Source organism: Dromiciops gliroides, chromosome X (assembly GCF_019393635.1).
Source record: "Dromiciops gliroides isolate mDroGli1 chromosome X, mDroGli1.pri, whole genome shotgun sequence".
NCBI lineage: Eukaryota > Metazoa > Chordata > Mammalia > Microbiotheria > Microbiotheriidae > Dromiciops > Dromiciops gliroides.
Window position 1 is genome coordinate 23748691 of NC_057867.1, and position 14831 is coordinate 23763521.

General features: G+C 42.6%; 1 protein-coding gene across 8 annotated transcripts in view; it reads left to right on the plus strand.

The window, feature by feature from the left end:
- The window catches only part of FRMPD3 (FERM and PDZ domain containing 3), a 118586-nt gene that overhangs the window by 91317 nt on the left and 12438 nt on the right, over positions 1-14831 (plus strand). For 7 of the 8 annotated variants that reach the window (XM_043974776.1, XM_043974774.1, XM_043974778.1 and 4 more), the window contains one exon: positions 640-784. In XM_043974776.1, coding sequence (XP_043830711.1) covers positions 640-784 — 145 coding nt within the window. The remainder of the gene's footprint in view (positions 1-639; positions 785-14831) is intronic. The other variant, XM_043974781.1, reaches the window with a different exon arrangement.

A 14831-nucleotide genomic window follows, 5' to 3' on the forward strand; every position in this document is an offset into this window, starting at 1 on the left:
TGCTTTACACTGATTAGACTTGTGTAGGAAATGGTAATAATTGAAATCAAATTTTTCTTTATCCATTTCCCATTTTTTTTTAGCATCAATACAATAGCCTATTCTGGCTGACCCAAATGACAATTCAGACATGCATGGTGACAAGTACAATTGACTTGTACTCAAGAAGTGGCCTGAAATATAGCATTCAGGAAATATAGGAAGGAGTAGGAAAGGAGATGGGCAAGAAAAAAAGGAAACAAGCATTCGTACAGCGCTGATTACTGTGTGCCAGGCACTGTGTTAAGTGCTGGGGATACAAAAATGGGCAAAAAGTCCCTGGCCTTGAGGAGCTTCCATTCTAATGGGGAAAAGCAATACACAAAAGGGAGCTAAAAAGTGATGGAAATGGGAGAGATGAGTAATGAAGGTACTCAGAACAGACAGCTCTTTATCCACCTAAGGTTAGAGACAACTCCCTTTTTCATTCAGTAGACACTGCATTTGGAGTCAGAAGATAGGGGCTTTGGCTTTGAGCAAGTCACCTGAACTCTGCTTGCCACATCTGTAAAATGGATATGCTAACGTTGCACATCATTCCTCCACGGATCATTCTCCTTATCTCAGAAATAACTTAGTCTTGTGCTGTTTTCTTCCCAGCCTCTGGTACTGCTGATGGAATGGCCCGAAGCCACCAACTTTGCCTGCCTGATTGCAGGGTACTGCCGCCTTTTGTTGGACTCCAGGAAAATGATGTTCTCCAAGACTCCCAGTCAGCCTTCTTCATCTTCAATGAACAAGGCAGGTAGGGCTCAGCCTCCGTTTTATGTGTGCTGTGGCACGGGTCCAATGCTCTTGGGGGGGTGGGGTGGCATGGCTGCCTCAGTGTCTTATGTTGACTTCCCTCGGTTTCCCACCCGTCAAAGATGGACTGCCCTGGTATGCCTGGACATAGCTTGGTGTCTGTTGAATGAAGTAGGCCCACAGACCCTTTTGCCATCATTCTCTAGGGCTTCTTGGTCATGGTAACCTCTTCAACAACTATTCTGGAGTCTCTGTATAGTTTAAAGGTTATATGGTGAAGTGGTTTCATTTTGAAGAAAAAAAAAAACTTTGCAAACTGTAATGTGCTTTAGAAATTATAATTGCCATGTAAATGTGGGGGTGGGCGGGGTGATTTCTGGGGACGCCACCTTCTCGAGAGACACATACCAAGGAGGGACTATAGCAAAACGGCCAGGTTTTTAACCTGCCCGTGAATGAGTTTGCTTCTTTGCAGGTGAATCTCCTCTAAACTGGCCATCATATCCGTTGAGCCCCGGCCATGCGCACAACAGCCCTGTGCAGAAAAGGTAGAAAGACATGGTCCTGTCCAGGAAAGGGCATCTAACATTAACAACAATATCAAACCACCAAATGTGCATGGCAAGAGAGGGATGTACAACCATCCTCATCACCCTAGTAATTCTACTTGAGATACACTGTTCAAAGAAAAGTCCACAGACCTAATCTATGCCTTCAAAAAGTTTACAATTGAAGCTGAACACTTAGATGAACAATTAATATTGGTGGGCTTGATTTGGGTTTTTGTGGATTTGATTCAGGCATATAACAGGGTCCCAAACCAGGAATCCACACAGTTTGGGCCTGTGGAAAGATAGGCACACATACATTATTGGTGGAGCTGTGGTTTGGTTCAACCCTTTTGGAAAATAATGTGGAATCCTGTCCAAAAAGTCATTGAACTGTTTATAACTTTTGACCCAGTGTTGCCACTATTGGCATATATCCCCCAAAAAGTAAAAATAGAAGGAAATATAAAATATTCCAAGCAGCACTTTTCAGGGTAATTGAGTACCCATCACCAAGAAAATAAATGACTGGATAAACTGTGACATATGAATATAATGGAATATTATTATGTAGTAAGAAATGCAGAGGCAGCTTCAGAGCCAGGAAGACTATATGTGACCCTGGGTAAGTTACTTAACCCCTCAGTGCCTCAGGGCAACTCCAAGCCTGTAAATGGCAGAGCGGAAGCCACCAGGAATTCCCTACACCAGTGAAATCACAAATCTAGATCCAAACAAGAAATGGTCAATGGGGGAATCTGGTAAGAATTATGTGAACTGATACAGAGTGAAATGGGCAGAACCAGAGAAATAATATGCAATGAATACAATAGGGTAAATGTACAAAATGTTAAAGAGAAGCCACATTATGAATAATTGTAATAACCCATCTTGAACCCAGATCACAGATAATTACCCATCCCTTGCTCTTCTCCCCAGAAATCTGGGGATCTCAGGGTCACATGTATATTGTCAAAATCAAAATCAGCATTCGCTGAATTGGTTGTTCTCGTTGAATGTTTTTTTCTTTGTTCTAAAGTTCACTTGTTCCAAGGGTTCACTTCCAGGGAAGAGTTGAAGGATGGGGGTGAGGGCCAGGGTGAGATTCAGAACTGACTGTGATTTTAAAATAAGACATCAGTAAAGATAAGATAATCTTTCAAAAACACAACAAGATAGACCTCTGAGTAGCCCATGCCACCAGCTAACTTCTCCATAAGCCATTGAAAAGTGGTGGGCACCCCCCAAAATACCTTAGGATCTGCACTCAAGCCCATCTTCTCCTTATCTTCCTCTGCCACAGAAGTACCATTGTGATAGTACAATGCAAAAAACCCCTAGCTGCCTGGGGAGTAGTCCACAGCATCTTGGCCTCCTGGCATTTGTACTGATCCATTTTGCTTCTCTTGTTCAAAGCTCAATAGTTTATTCACATCCAACCACATATTTCTCTTCTTCTCCCTTTGGGGGAAGCACAAGGACCAGGGAACTCCTTGATGTTGTTGTTGATTGCCAGTTAAAGTGGGTTCCTTGTGCCTCCTGGAGCTTCTCCAGCAAAAGCTGAGCATCTTCTAAGTGGATTCACTGTATTGTTCCACTGGGCTAACCCATGTCTCATTCATGCTCAGCAACATCATTGATAAAACCCAAATGTGGTTTGAAGTGGCCACTTGTTGGCACAGTAGTCTTGGGGGAAGGAAGACAGAAGGTCAATATCTGCCCAAGACACTAGCCATGTAATCCTGGGCATATTATTTATCCTTTCTGTGGGGATCATAGCAGCACCTACCTCACAGGGTTGTTGTGAGTATCCAATGAGAAATTATGTGTAAAGTGTCATGAAAACCTTAAAGCATTGTATAACCACTCTTAGTTATGATTACATGGCTAGCCCTCACTCTACAGACACCTTAGGCTCTACACAGGCTATGAAAATATGTCTTAGATATCTTTTATAAAATTAACGGGATACAATCGTCTCTGGAAATACACTGTCCAATAGAACAGGACCTCAGTCTCTGCTGTCACTTCCACATGAGTTTCTATGGGTCCAAATGGAAAGAACACAAGAAACCCAGGCCAATGTGTGCCAGCCCCACCTCCATTTCTCAATGCTGTTTTAGAGGGTGGTAGTTTCTGATGAACTTGCACCTGATTCGGCTCCTGAGTGTACCAAGCACATACTAGACAGAAACCAATCTAGTTTGCATTTATAGTCACCCAACAAACATCTATTCAGTGCCTGGGGGGGAGCTAGGTGGAGCAATGGATAAAGCACTGACCCTGAAGTTGGGAGGACCTGAATGCAAATCTCACCTCAGACACTCCTAGCTGTGACCCTGGACAAGTCACTTAACCTCAATTGCCTCAAACATCCGGGGCCATCTCCAGTCATCCTGATGTATATCTTGCCACTGGCCCTGGAAGAGAGAGTGAGGCTGGTGACCTTGCACAGCCCTCCCTCACTTAAATCCAATTCACTGCGAGTCATGGCACCACCCCGATTGTCATGGTCCTCTTCCAGAATGAAGGCCAAACACAACAATTAAGTGCCTACTGTGCATCAGGCACAATATGATTCTGCTTCTCTGAGTGCCCTCTGCTTATGCTTGTCCCCCACTCCCACCCTCACCTTTGTCCTTCTGAGAGAAGCAGCTCTGCCCACTGTTTCATTCCTCATGTGCTACCCAGAGTAGCCTCAGTTTCCCTCTATGGTCCTTTCATGAGGTTCTGTCTTTTAGCCACTGCCCTCTCCTTGAAGAGATTCATTGTCCTTAGCAGTTCATCATGTCCAACCCACACTCCTCTCTGCTAAGGCATGCCCATGTAGGTCCTTGGTATGCGCCAACCCACTATCTGCTTGGGTTGATCTGTCTACCTGCTCTCCATCCACAGACCCCAAGGGAGTTAATTGGCACTGGACTTAGAGTTCAAATCCTGACTTACAAGCTGCATGACCCTGGGCAAATCATTTAACCTTTCTGTGCCTCAGTTTCCTCATCTGTCAAATGAGGGGTTTGGATTCAGTGGCTTCTAAAGCAAGCCTGCTTAAATGTATTTGTGTCATAGACCCCTTTGGCAGTCTGGTGAAACCTACAAAGCCTTTGGCAAAACATTTTTTTTAATGAATAATTGAAGGAAATACTAAATTTCAGTTAGGTAAAAACTTCAATGTAATTTTGTTTCCTTTCCAAGTTCGTGGATGACCTGAAATCTATGCACAGACCTCCCAGGCTAAGAACACTTGAACTAAGGGCCTTTCCAGCTTGAAATCTGTGATCTTATGTTGTTGATTCTGGATTCGGAGTCAGAAAGACATAGGTTCAAATCCCATCCCTGACACTTACTAGCTGTGTGACCCTAGGCAAATCACTTTAAAGCTTCCTGGGCCTCAGTTTCCTCCTTTATACAAATGAAGGGGTTGGAGGCAATGGCCTCTAAGATTTCTTCCAGCTATATATCTAGGGTCCCATGTGTGACCTTGGACAAGTCCCTTCCACCTTCCTGGGCCTCAGTTTCCCCCTATGTACAATGAAAGGCTTGGACCAGATGGCCCCTAAGGTCCCTTCCAGCTCTGGGTTTCAGATCCTCTGCTCTGATGACTCTTTGGTCACCAGTCTCTGAAGCAGCCTTTTCACACACAACCCAAATACTCAGGAGGGCTCTTCTCCCTCTTTTTGAAAATTATTGGTCAATGAGACATAGACTTACTGCACAATCTCCACTTTCCCAAATTGGGTTCTCAGTCATGTCAGGATTCTGCAGTTTCAGGACACAAATGAGCTCAAATATAGGGCTCCTGAGACTTTTAATTGGCTTCTTCCATTTTTCTACAGTCAGTCCTTTACCACTGCTGTATTACTCTAATCCAGTGATATGACCTAATCTGGGACTCAAACAGTTCCACCCCCAAAGAGTTAATATTTTTCCCTCTGAGAAAGATCTTGATTTCTTATAGTGGGTCTCTTGTATTTCTACCAGCAGGTATACAGTCTTGTCTCCTCTAGTTGACATCATCCGTGCAGGTGCTATTCCCTCTCCTAGTCCATGCTTTGTGGACTCTCCAATCCAACCTTGTTTCTATCTCTTCATCCTTAGTAGGCTTCAGGTGAAGGAAGGAAGTCAAGTAACTAATCCCCAGATATCTTCAATCTTTAATCTATTTAAGGATACTGAAATGTAAACCATTGTTTTGTCATCCTGGGCACTCTAGGAAGTCCCTTTTCATTATCTTCATCACAGTATCCCATAGATACCACTAAAATGAACAGTCCTGGTTAACTAGTGCAGACCAACTTTCCAGTGGTTGCATAACAATGGATGCTACTTTAGCCCAATCTCAATTGCCACGTATCATGACAATCCAACAATGTTTAACAGCAACACACTGTCATGGCAAGGGAGACACTGTGTACATATCAGTTGGACTCTACATGCCATTGGATAAAAGGTACAGGGAAACATCAGTCGGTCTGTTCAGTAAGAGTGCCATTGGGCAACAACTATTTTGGATGTCACTTATAGCCTATAAAACAAGGGGGGATCACTAAAAAATAAAAAATAAAATTAAAAAAAGGGGCAGCTAGGTGGCGCAGTGGATAGAGCACCGGCCCGGGAGTCAGGAGTACCTGAGTTCAAATCCGGCCTCAGACACTTAACACTTACTAGCTGTGTGATCCTGGGCAAGTCACTTAACCCCAATTGCCTCACTAAAAAAAAAAAAAAATTTAAAACAAGGGGGGAAAAACAGAAAAAATGTTCAGTGGGGCCAGCAATGCCAGATGAACTAGCCTCAGTTTGACCTAATACTCAAATAGGTGATGGAGTGGAGAGAGATGGAGTGACAGAGAGAGACAGAGACAGAGCGAGACACAGAGAGAGAGAGACAGAGAGACAGACAGAGACAGAGACAAAGACAGACAGAGACAGAGACGGAGAGACAGAGACAGGTAGAGACAGATACAGAGACAGATAGAGACAGAGACAGAGAAAGAGAGAGACAGACAGAGACAGAGATGGAGAGACAGAGACAGGTAGAGACAGATACAGAGACAGACAGACAGAGAGACAGACAGATAGAGACAGAGACAGAGAAAGAGAGACAGAGACAGAGACAGACATAGACAGAGATAGTCAGAGACACAGAGACAGAAAGACAGACAGAGACAGGCAGAGACAGAGACAAATTACTTTAGAGTCAGTAAAACCTGGCTGTATGACCCTGGGCAATTCATTTACTGGCTCAGTGCTCCAGGAAGCTGAAACTAGAAGTTTCAGAGCAAGTGCTGACTTACACTGGTAAAGAGACTTTCCTCACTAGAAGTTCACTGTACTAATGAAATCACAAAGCTAATTTTTAAAAATGTAATATATAATCTCCCCAAAATTTCCAAAAAAGTTGTCCTAGAGAAAGCCCCCACAAATGTAACATTCTTTAGGAGTTTATGGATAAAGTCATTTCCTATAACTATTAAGCCTACTTGGGGCCTGGATTCAAGATACTCGACATTGGTTCAGTATGAATGAATGAATGAACGAATGAAGCACTTATTAAGTGTTTATGTGCACTGGGCATACAAATAGAAAAGATTACTTTTCTAAATTCATCCCACCTGGAAACTCCCTCCATTTGGATCCAGCTGTTAACAAATCACCATTATATTGTAGAAACAGTTTAATCCATCATAAAAAACATGGTAATATTGAGAATCATAAAAAAGATATTCTAATAAATGGCTATGATTTCAACCTCAAAAATACCTTCTTCACTACTGCTCCTCCCTCCCTCGAGTTCAGAATGGAGTCCAATGCTTCCCTCCACTCCCATCCACTCAGCTCACAATGTGATCTCTCCCTCTTCCCCATGTCATTTCCTCACCTCCCTCTAGGGGAAAACTTAACAGTCACTCACAGTGTGGCTCAGGCAACTAGCAGCAGGCTTTGGGGTATGTCACTTTCTCTGCATTCCCCGGGTGCTGTGAAGTGCCAAAGATGCCAAGGTCATTCACTGCATCCAGGGCCTGACTTTTATCCTGCCACTGGACTTTGATGACTCTGGAAGAGACAGTGAGGCTGATGACTTTATGCAGCTCTGTCTCACTTAAATCCAATTCACTCACAAATCAATACATCATTCTGTGATGTCATTAGTCCTCTTTGAAAACCAAGGACAAACAATAACAACACATTCCTCAGCCAGTGAATGATGCTACCTTTGAGTGTTCCGTATGCTGACCCCATGTGCTGCCTTGATATCTCTGGCTCGGCAGGATAGAAACAATCCCCAACCCAGACCACACCCTCCCCAGGCCCCCTTCAGCACCTTGAAGGTATGGAAGAGAGTTTCCTACCCACATTGAATGTCCAGCAGAGCAACCTGGCCATGGAAGCTATTGTCTCTTTCTCTTTTCCTATGTCTTCTTCTCAAGGTTTTTTTCCAAAACTTTTGTTACTATATGCTTATCCATTCATTGTACAATCTCTTCCCCCACCCCCCAGTCACTAAGCATCCTGGGAAGAAAGAGCTAACAAAACTATATTAAAGTAACAAGGTACTGCTTCCTCACACCTCCCCTGCCCCACAACCTACAAATGCAATTCCAACAAAATATTAGACGATCAAAACCTTATTAATGTATGCTAGTTGTAAGTCTCTTTTATTCCAATTTTAAAGGGATTTCCTTTTGATTTGTCACATTTGCAATAATTCATGATAAATAATAAGGTAAGAAGCAATGATTTAATAGATAGAAAGCTGGCTTTGGGAGATCTGTGTTCAAGTCTCATCACTCAAATATATTGGCTTTGTCAGTCTAAGTCACTTAATGTCTTAGTGCCCCCAGGCAGCTTGCTAAGGCTGGAAATTGTAGAGAAGGTAGAGAGTACAGGGAGTTTTTTTTTTTTTTAAGTGAGGCAATTGGGGTTAAGTGACTTGCCCAGGGTCACACAGCTAGTAAGTGTTAAGTGTCTGAGGCCGGATTTGAACTCAGGTACTCCTGACTCCAGGGCCGGTGCTCTATCCACTGCGCCATCTAGTTGCCCCCAGGGAGTTCTTTACATGGATGAAATTACTGGTCCGATCCCTCTTCAAACCCCAGAGTAATGTTTGAAGGAAAGTTATGTGAGTACATAAATGCAAAATTCCACATCACCTCTATCACTCTTTAAAAGAAACTAGTGATTTCCAAATACAACAAATTCCATTTCTCTCCCCCCACCCCCTCCCCGCCCCATCAAGGCTCTGTATCATGAAGAGACTTCCAAATCCCAGCAGGAAGTCCATAGAAACAACATTGTATCGATCTGTTTACTTCAAAGTCCACCCAATGCCCAATCCTAGTCATAAAGAAGGAATTTCATCTTGTGTTATTTGTACTGTAGGCAGGCAGAATTGAATTTAACCAGCATTTATTAAGCACTTACTGTGTGCCAGATCCAAGAACCCCATAAAAGAACAGCCCCTTACTTCCCACACTGCTCACTCAAATTTCACATATGGGTCCAGGACTTAGTTAGAGGTAACACAGGGTGAGTTGGAATGCATGACAGACACCTTCTTGCTTTCCCAGTGGCCTCAGAATATCCTTGCCTCGTTTGCTGATTCCACACATCAGCTTTTGATCACTAGTGCCAAAGCCAGCATTATGACCCGTCTAGCAAAGAGGTCAGAGAATCGTCAGATTGTTCAAGCTAGAAAGAACCCCAGGGCTCACCCGATGTAATCCAATCTCCTGATCCATTTTCTACATGAGAAGTTTGGGTCCCCTGGTCACACACCGAATTAAGGACAAAATCAGGGCTCAGTTCCATTTTTCTCTCCATTCATTGAAATAAAATTCCAACAAAACAATGCACTAACCCAATAGAGCTTCTTGACCAAAGGGTTTTGTCTTTATATGAAAAACCTAAGCGTGTAAAAACTGATCTACATTACGGAAGCGGTCAGTCACATTACAAAAAGAGTGCTCGCTCTACAAACATTTCCCTTTAACAAGGAGTCACTCTAGTACCTCCAATTTTTAGAACCATCCAGATCTCAGAATTGACTAGAGGTCATCTGGTCCAATCCCCTGTTGGAGACACAAATTTCTTGTTTGTTTATAGAGCATTATATGCCCTATAAATGGGGTTCAGCACCCAAGATCACAGTTAGATCGCTGGAAAAGACCCTCATATTAAAAATGAGGACACAGGCCCAGTGGGGTTAAGTTACTCACCCAAAATCATACACATATAGTTAGCTTCCGGGGTGGAATTTGAACCCAAGTTTTCTGATCATAGGACCAGTGCTCTTTCCTCTGGTAAGACACTGTCTCCTGGGGGGGCAGCTAGGTGGCGCTGCAGTGGATAGAGCACCGGCCCTGGATTCAGGAGGACCTGAGTTCAAATCTGGCCTCAGACACTTGACACTTACTAGCTGTGTGATCCTGGGCAAGTCACTTAACCCCAATTGCCTCACTTAAAAAAAAAAAAAAGACACTGTCTCCTGGAAAGAGATCCCAATATATGGAAAGAACTTTTGTATGCTCAAACAAAGGAGTTCTAGAATCTTTTTGTTTGTTTGTTTTTGTTTTTAGGGCAATGAGGGTTAAGTGACTTGCCCAGGGTCACACAGCTAGTAAGTGTTAAGCGTCTGAAGCCGGATTTGAACTCAGGTCCTCCTGAATCCAGGGCCAGTGCTTTATCCACTGCGCCACCTAGCTGCCCTCGCAGTTCTAGAATCTTAATGGGGACGATTGAGAAAGTGTAATTTGATCTATCCAAATTCAACTGATGCACAAACCTAAAGGAAGTCATTCATTATGGAAAGTGTAGTAAAGTATGCAAAAAGTGATATTGCCTTTAGGCATCCCTTCGCCTCTCTTTGGTTGCGATTACCAAAAAAAACCCCAAAACAAAAAACCCTACAAACCATTAGGGGTCACTAGGTGGGGCAGTGGATAGAGCACTGGTGTTGAAATTGGGAGGACCTAAGTTCAAATTTCACCCCACTTACTAGCTGTGTGACCCTGGGCGAGTCACTTAACCTCAATTGCCTTAATCATCCGGGGCCATCTCCAGATGTCCTGATATATGTCTTGCCACCAGACCCAGAAGACTTTGGAGGAGAGAATGAGGTTGCTGACAGCCCTCCCTCACTTAAATCCAATTCATTGCAAGTCATGACATCACCTCCCTGAAGTCATGGTCCTCTTTGAGAACGAAGGACAAACAATACCAAAAAACAAACAAAAACCAAACCAAACCAAAACCTTAATAGTTAATGCCCGAGCAGCTAAGTGGCTTAGTGAATCATCGGCCCTGGACCCAGAAGGATCTTAGTTCAAATCCAGCCTCTGACTGTGTGACCCTGGACAAGTCACTTAACTCAGATTGCCTCCCCCCCAAAATTTTAAGGCCTTTGAGTGAATGAATATAGGAGAATAAATAGGTAATAAATGCCTAAGTGTAAGTTATTACATTTTGCACAAGGCGAGGGGGGCGGGGGAGCAGCTAGGCGGTGCAGTGGATAAAGCACTGGCCCTGGATTCTGGAGGTCCTGAGTTCAAATCCAGCCTCAGACACTTGACATTTAATAGCTGTGTGACCCTGGGCAAGTCACTTAACCCTCATTGGCCCGCCCCCCCCCCAAAAAGGAAAGAGTACATTTTGCACAAGGAATTAGTGACCGTGGGAACTTTTTATTTAATTAGCCCCACTCATACTTAGTTGTGGTATACTGATGTTCCTAGATTATTGAAGACTGGCATCAGCATGCAGTCTCTGAAAGGTTCTCCCACACTGGCAAAGCTTCAGGGTCACAGACTGTGTCTGCCTTCTGGAGCCCAACCTAGCTAATTTGGAGAGGCTCATTCCATTGGGATCTTTACTTGGTGATCTGAATTCTGTAACTAGCGTTGGATAACTCACTCTCTCTCATTCCCCATATCCAATCTGTTGCCAAAGCCTACCGATTTCACCTTTGCAATATCTCTTGGATGCACCCCCTTCTCTCCTCTGACCCTGCTCCTATCCTGGTCCAGACCCTCATCATCTCGCACTTGAACTGTTGCAGTAGCTGTTGGTGGAGTTGCCTGCCACAAGGCTCTCCCCACGCCAGTCCATTCTCCATTCAGCCATCAAAATGATTTTCCTAAAGTTTGAGTCTGATCACCCACTATTCAATAAACTCTAGTGGCTCCCTATTGCTTCTGTTTGGCATTCAAAGTCCTTCATCACGTAGCCCCCTCCTACCTCTCAGGGCTTCTTATACTTTACTCCCCACCACATACTCTTCAATCCTGTGACCCGGCCTCCTAGCTGTTCTAGGAACAAGACCCTCCATTTCTCCACTCCGGGCATTCTCTCTGCTGTCGCCTATGCCTGGAATACACTCACTCCTCTGTTCCCACTATTGACCTCCTTGACTTCCTTTAAGTCCCAACTAAAATCTCACCTTCTCCAGGAAACCTTTCCAATCCATCTTAAATCCAGTCCTTTCCTTCTTTTAATGATTTCCTATTTATCTTGTGTGTAGTTTGCTTTGTAGATAATATTTTTGGATGTTGTCTCCCCTATTAAAATGTAAGCTCCTTGAGGGCAGGGACTATTTTGGGGCCCCTTTTTGTATCCCCAGCTCTTAGCATAGTGCTTGACATATAGTAGCTGCTCGATAAATGTTTACTGAATTGAATTGGCCATGGCAAGCCAAGAAACAAAAAAAAGTGCAAAATAGCCCTCCCTCATTTCTAATTCTACAGTGATGGTGGCAGAGGTTATTTAGGATCACACTGTCTTTAGACATGTCTACAAATATTAACTTAGCTGTTGGTCCTCTAAATATGAGATCCTTGTCCAATGACCAAGGGGTGACCACAACTAGTAGAGGAACTAATTCACATGAACAAGAGGAATTAATTTTACCTTCTCACAATAAATGAAATCAGTAGATAGAAATGGCAGTGAAATGGAAGGATGGCTCATAGGTTCCCCTTGCAGAAGCAAATAAAAAAGAGTTGGTTTTATACTGTGTCCAAAGGCCACGAGAAACATCGTCAGGGAACATTTGGTTGTTCCATATTGCGGTACCCATGGTAAGTATTTACAAAAAGACCTCTGAAAATAATTCCATCTCACATTCCAATATTGGTTGCAGAGGTCCAGGAAGTAGTGAAATTAAGTGAACATATACTGTGATATATATTACTGGCATATATTAGTTGAATGACCCTGGACAAGTCACTTCATTACCCCGTGTCCTAGGCAATTCTTTCTAAGACTGTAAGTGGCAGAGAAGGTGCCAATCTGGATTGGTAGAAGGAGTCTCCTCATCCAGGCTTTATCCCTATCACTATACTTTGATACTCAGTGACTTGCATCCAAAGATTACCACAGGGGAGGTTGGGGGTGGGGGGAAGTAAGGAATAAGATAATCATATAGACCACATAGAAACCTCATGCCTATCCATCAAGAATGATTTCTTTGAAAAAAGAATTGGGAGGCACCAGACCTAACAAACACCAAATAACAATGTAAAAAAAAGAAAGTTAAAAAGAGAGTTGATAATATGAAATCACTCATTACTGATGTATTCTATATAAAGTCAGATTGCTGACTGGTTAGAACAAAGATCAAAATTAACCCCAAACTAAAATAAACAGAAGGAAAAGATACAGAATTGTTCGGATGGGACTCAAGATTTCCCAAAAGAACCAGTCAACACAAACTTAGTTGAAAGTAAAAGCAGTGGGGAAAAAAAAAGAAAGAAAAAGAAAGTAAAAGCAGTGTCACTGAAGGAAGGTGGTTTGTATTGGGAGAATTATCAGTTAAAAGTGAAAGTAAAAGCAAAAGCAAAAGTAATTTTACTTAAAGGGTTAGTGAATGAGAAGGAAATTGGCAAGTAAAAGCACACACATCACCATGTCCTTAGGGCAGGACCACAATGCAGGTCTTAGACTCTGGGGTGTCTAGATTCTGGGATATGCAATTGTCATTCTCCAAGTTGGGTATGTCACACATGTTGTTACACTGGCCAAGACTGTGGGAAAGTCCTAGACTGAGGGCTGCCTGCCATTTATGCTGTTCAGGGACTACCATCTAGGTACTAGGTAATGTTAGATAATGTAGGAAAAATGGTACCTATTGTGTACTTTACTGGGCAATGGTTGTAAAAATTAGGGCATAATTTATGAGTAAAGCCTTTTCTCTGTATGTAATATTCCAAACATGTTGGCAAATTGCCTCATGCAGCACTTTCTATTGAGACTTTTAACACATTACAGGTGTACCAGTAAAACTACAAACTGACCTATATAGACAAGTCCTTGATGCCAAAAATGAGAAATGGATGAAGGAACAGACAGCAACACTGATAATACTTTCCTAAGTTGAATTTAAATAAATCAATTACCATAACAATGACACCAAGAGCCTAGAAATGACCTCAGCTGACAAACATTGATCTTCTTGCTAGAGACAAACAGAGCAAGGACAACATTGGTTTCGAATAAATTCATTTATAAAATCTTACAAAGGATGGTGGAAGATAATCAACAGTATCCGGTAGTGTGCTGGTAAATGTTTAACCACCGGATCTCTTTTAAAAAAACAACAACTGTACACTCGATACATTTTTAACTCTAATCTGCATTAACATTTTCTTCACTTTCTTAAGTTTAGATAATCAATAAAGCAGTAAATCAAGACTTGATTTGTAGTATTTGCTGATTTCTGAGATGTAAATGCTCACATGGACAATTTAACAATTGCTCAAGAGCCAGTATAAGTTGGCTCCAGCATACTCCTGGCAGTATCACTTCATAAAACAGTGAGAAGCAGTGGAGGGAAAAACCAGTTTAAAGAAAGCTTGGTGAGAGATCCAACTAAGCAAAGTCATCTTGAGAGTATGTGAGGATGAAGATGAAAGGACAACAAAGATAGGAAGGAGGAAAAGATCTGCAAAGATTTTTGTAACATTTTTCACCATCAAAGACAGTGCCACTACCACAATTAGGACCCTAACATCACAGTCCCGGATGTGCTGCTTGAGGAAATGACAATGGCTCTGAACCAGCTGGATTAATTCAAGCATAAACAGAGGTGCTCTGTGCTGGAGATGACACAATTTTGAGGATATTGAAGAATCAGTTCTCAAGGTATCTGAAAAATTGGAAAGTACCAAAGGTGTACGTGATGGGGGGGGAGCAGAGGGGAAGGCAACTGAGGTTATCAATAACTACTGACCTGTATGTACACTTTTCCATGTCTTTCAATTTCATATGTGAATAACTTATGCTCCTCAACAAAGGAAGGGAACAGGTAGGTTTCCACAGATAATGGGCCACAACAGGCCACATCTTTAGAATCATATTGCAAGGGGTAAAAAGCATAATATTTCCCCCTGTGCTCATTATTTGTGGACTATAAAAAAGGATTTGACTTAATAGGGAAAAACACCATAAAAACTCTCCTACAGCAAGATATGTCCCATGTGTATATCAAAATTGTATGATTCTTTGAAA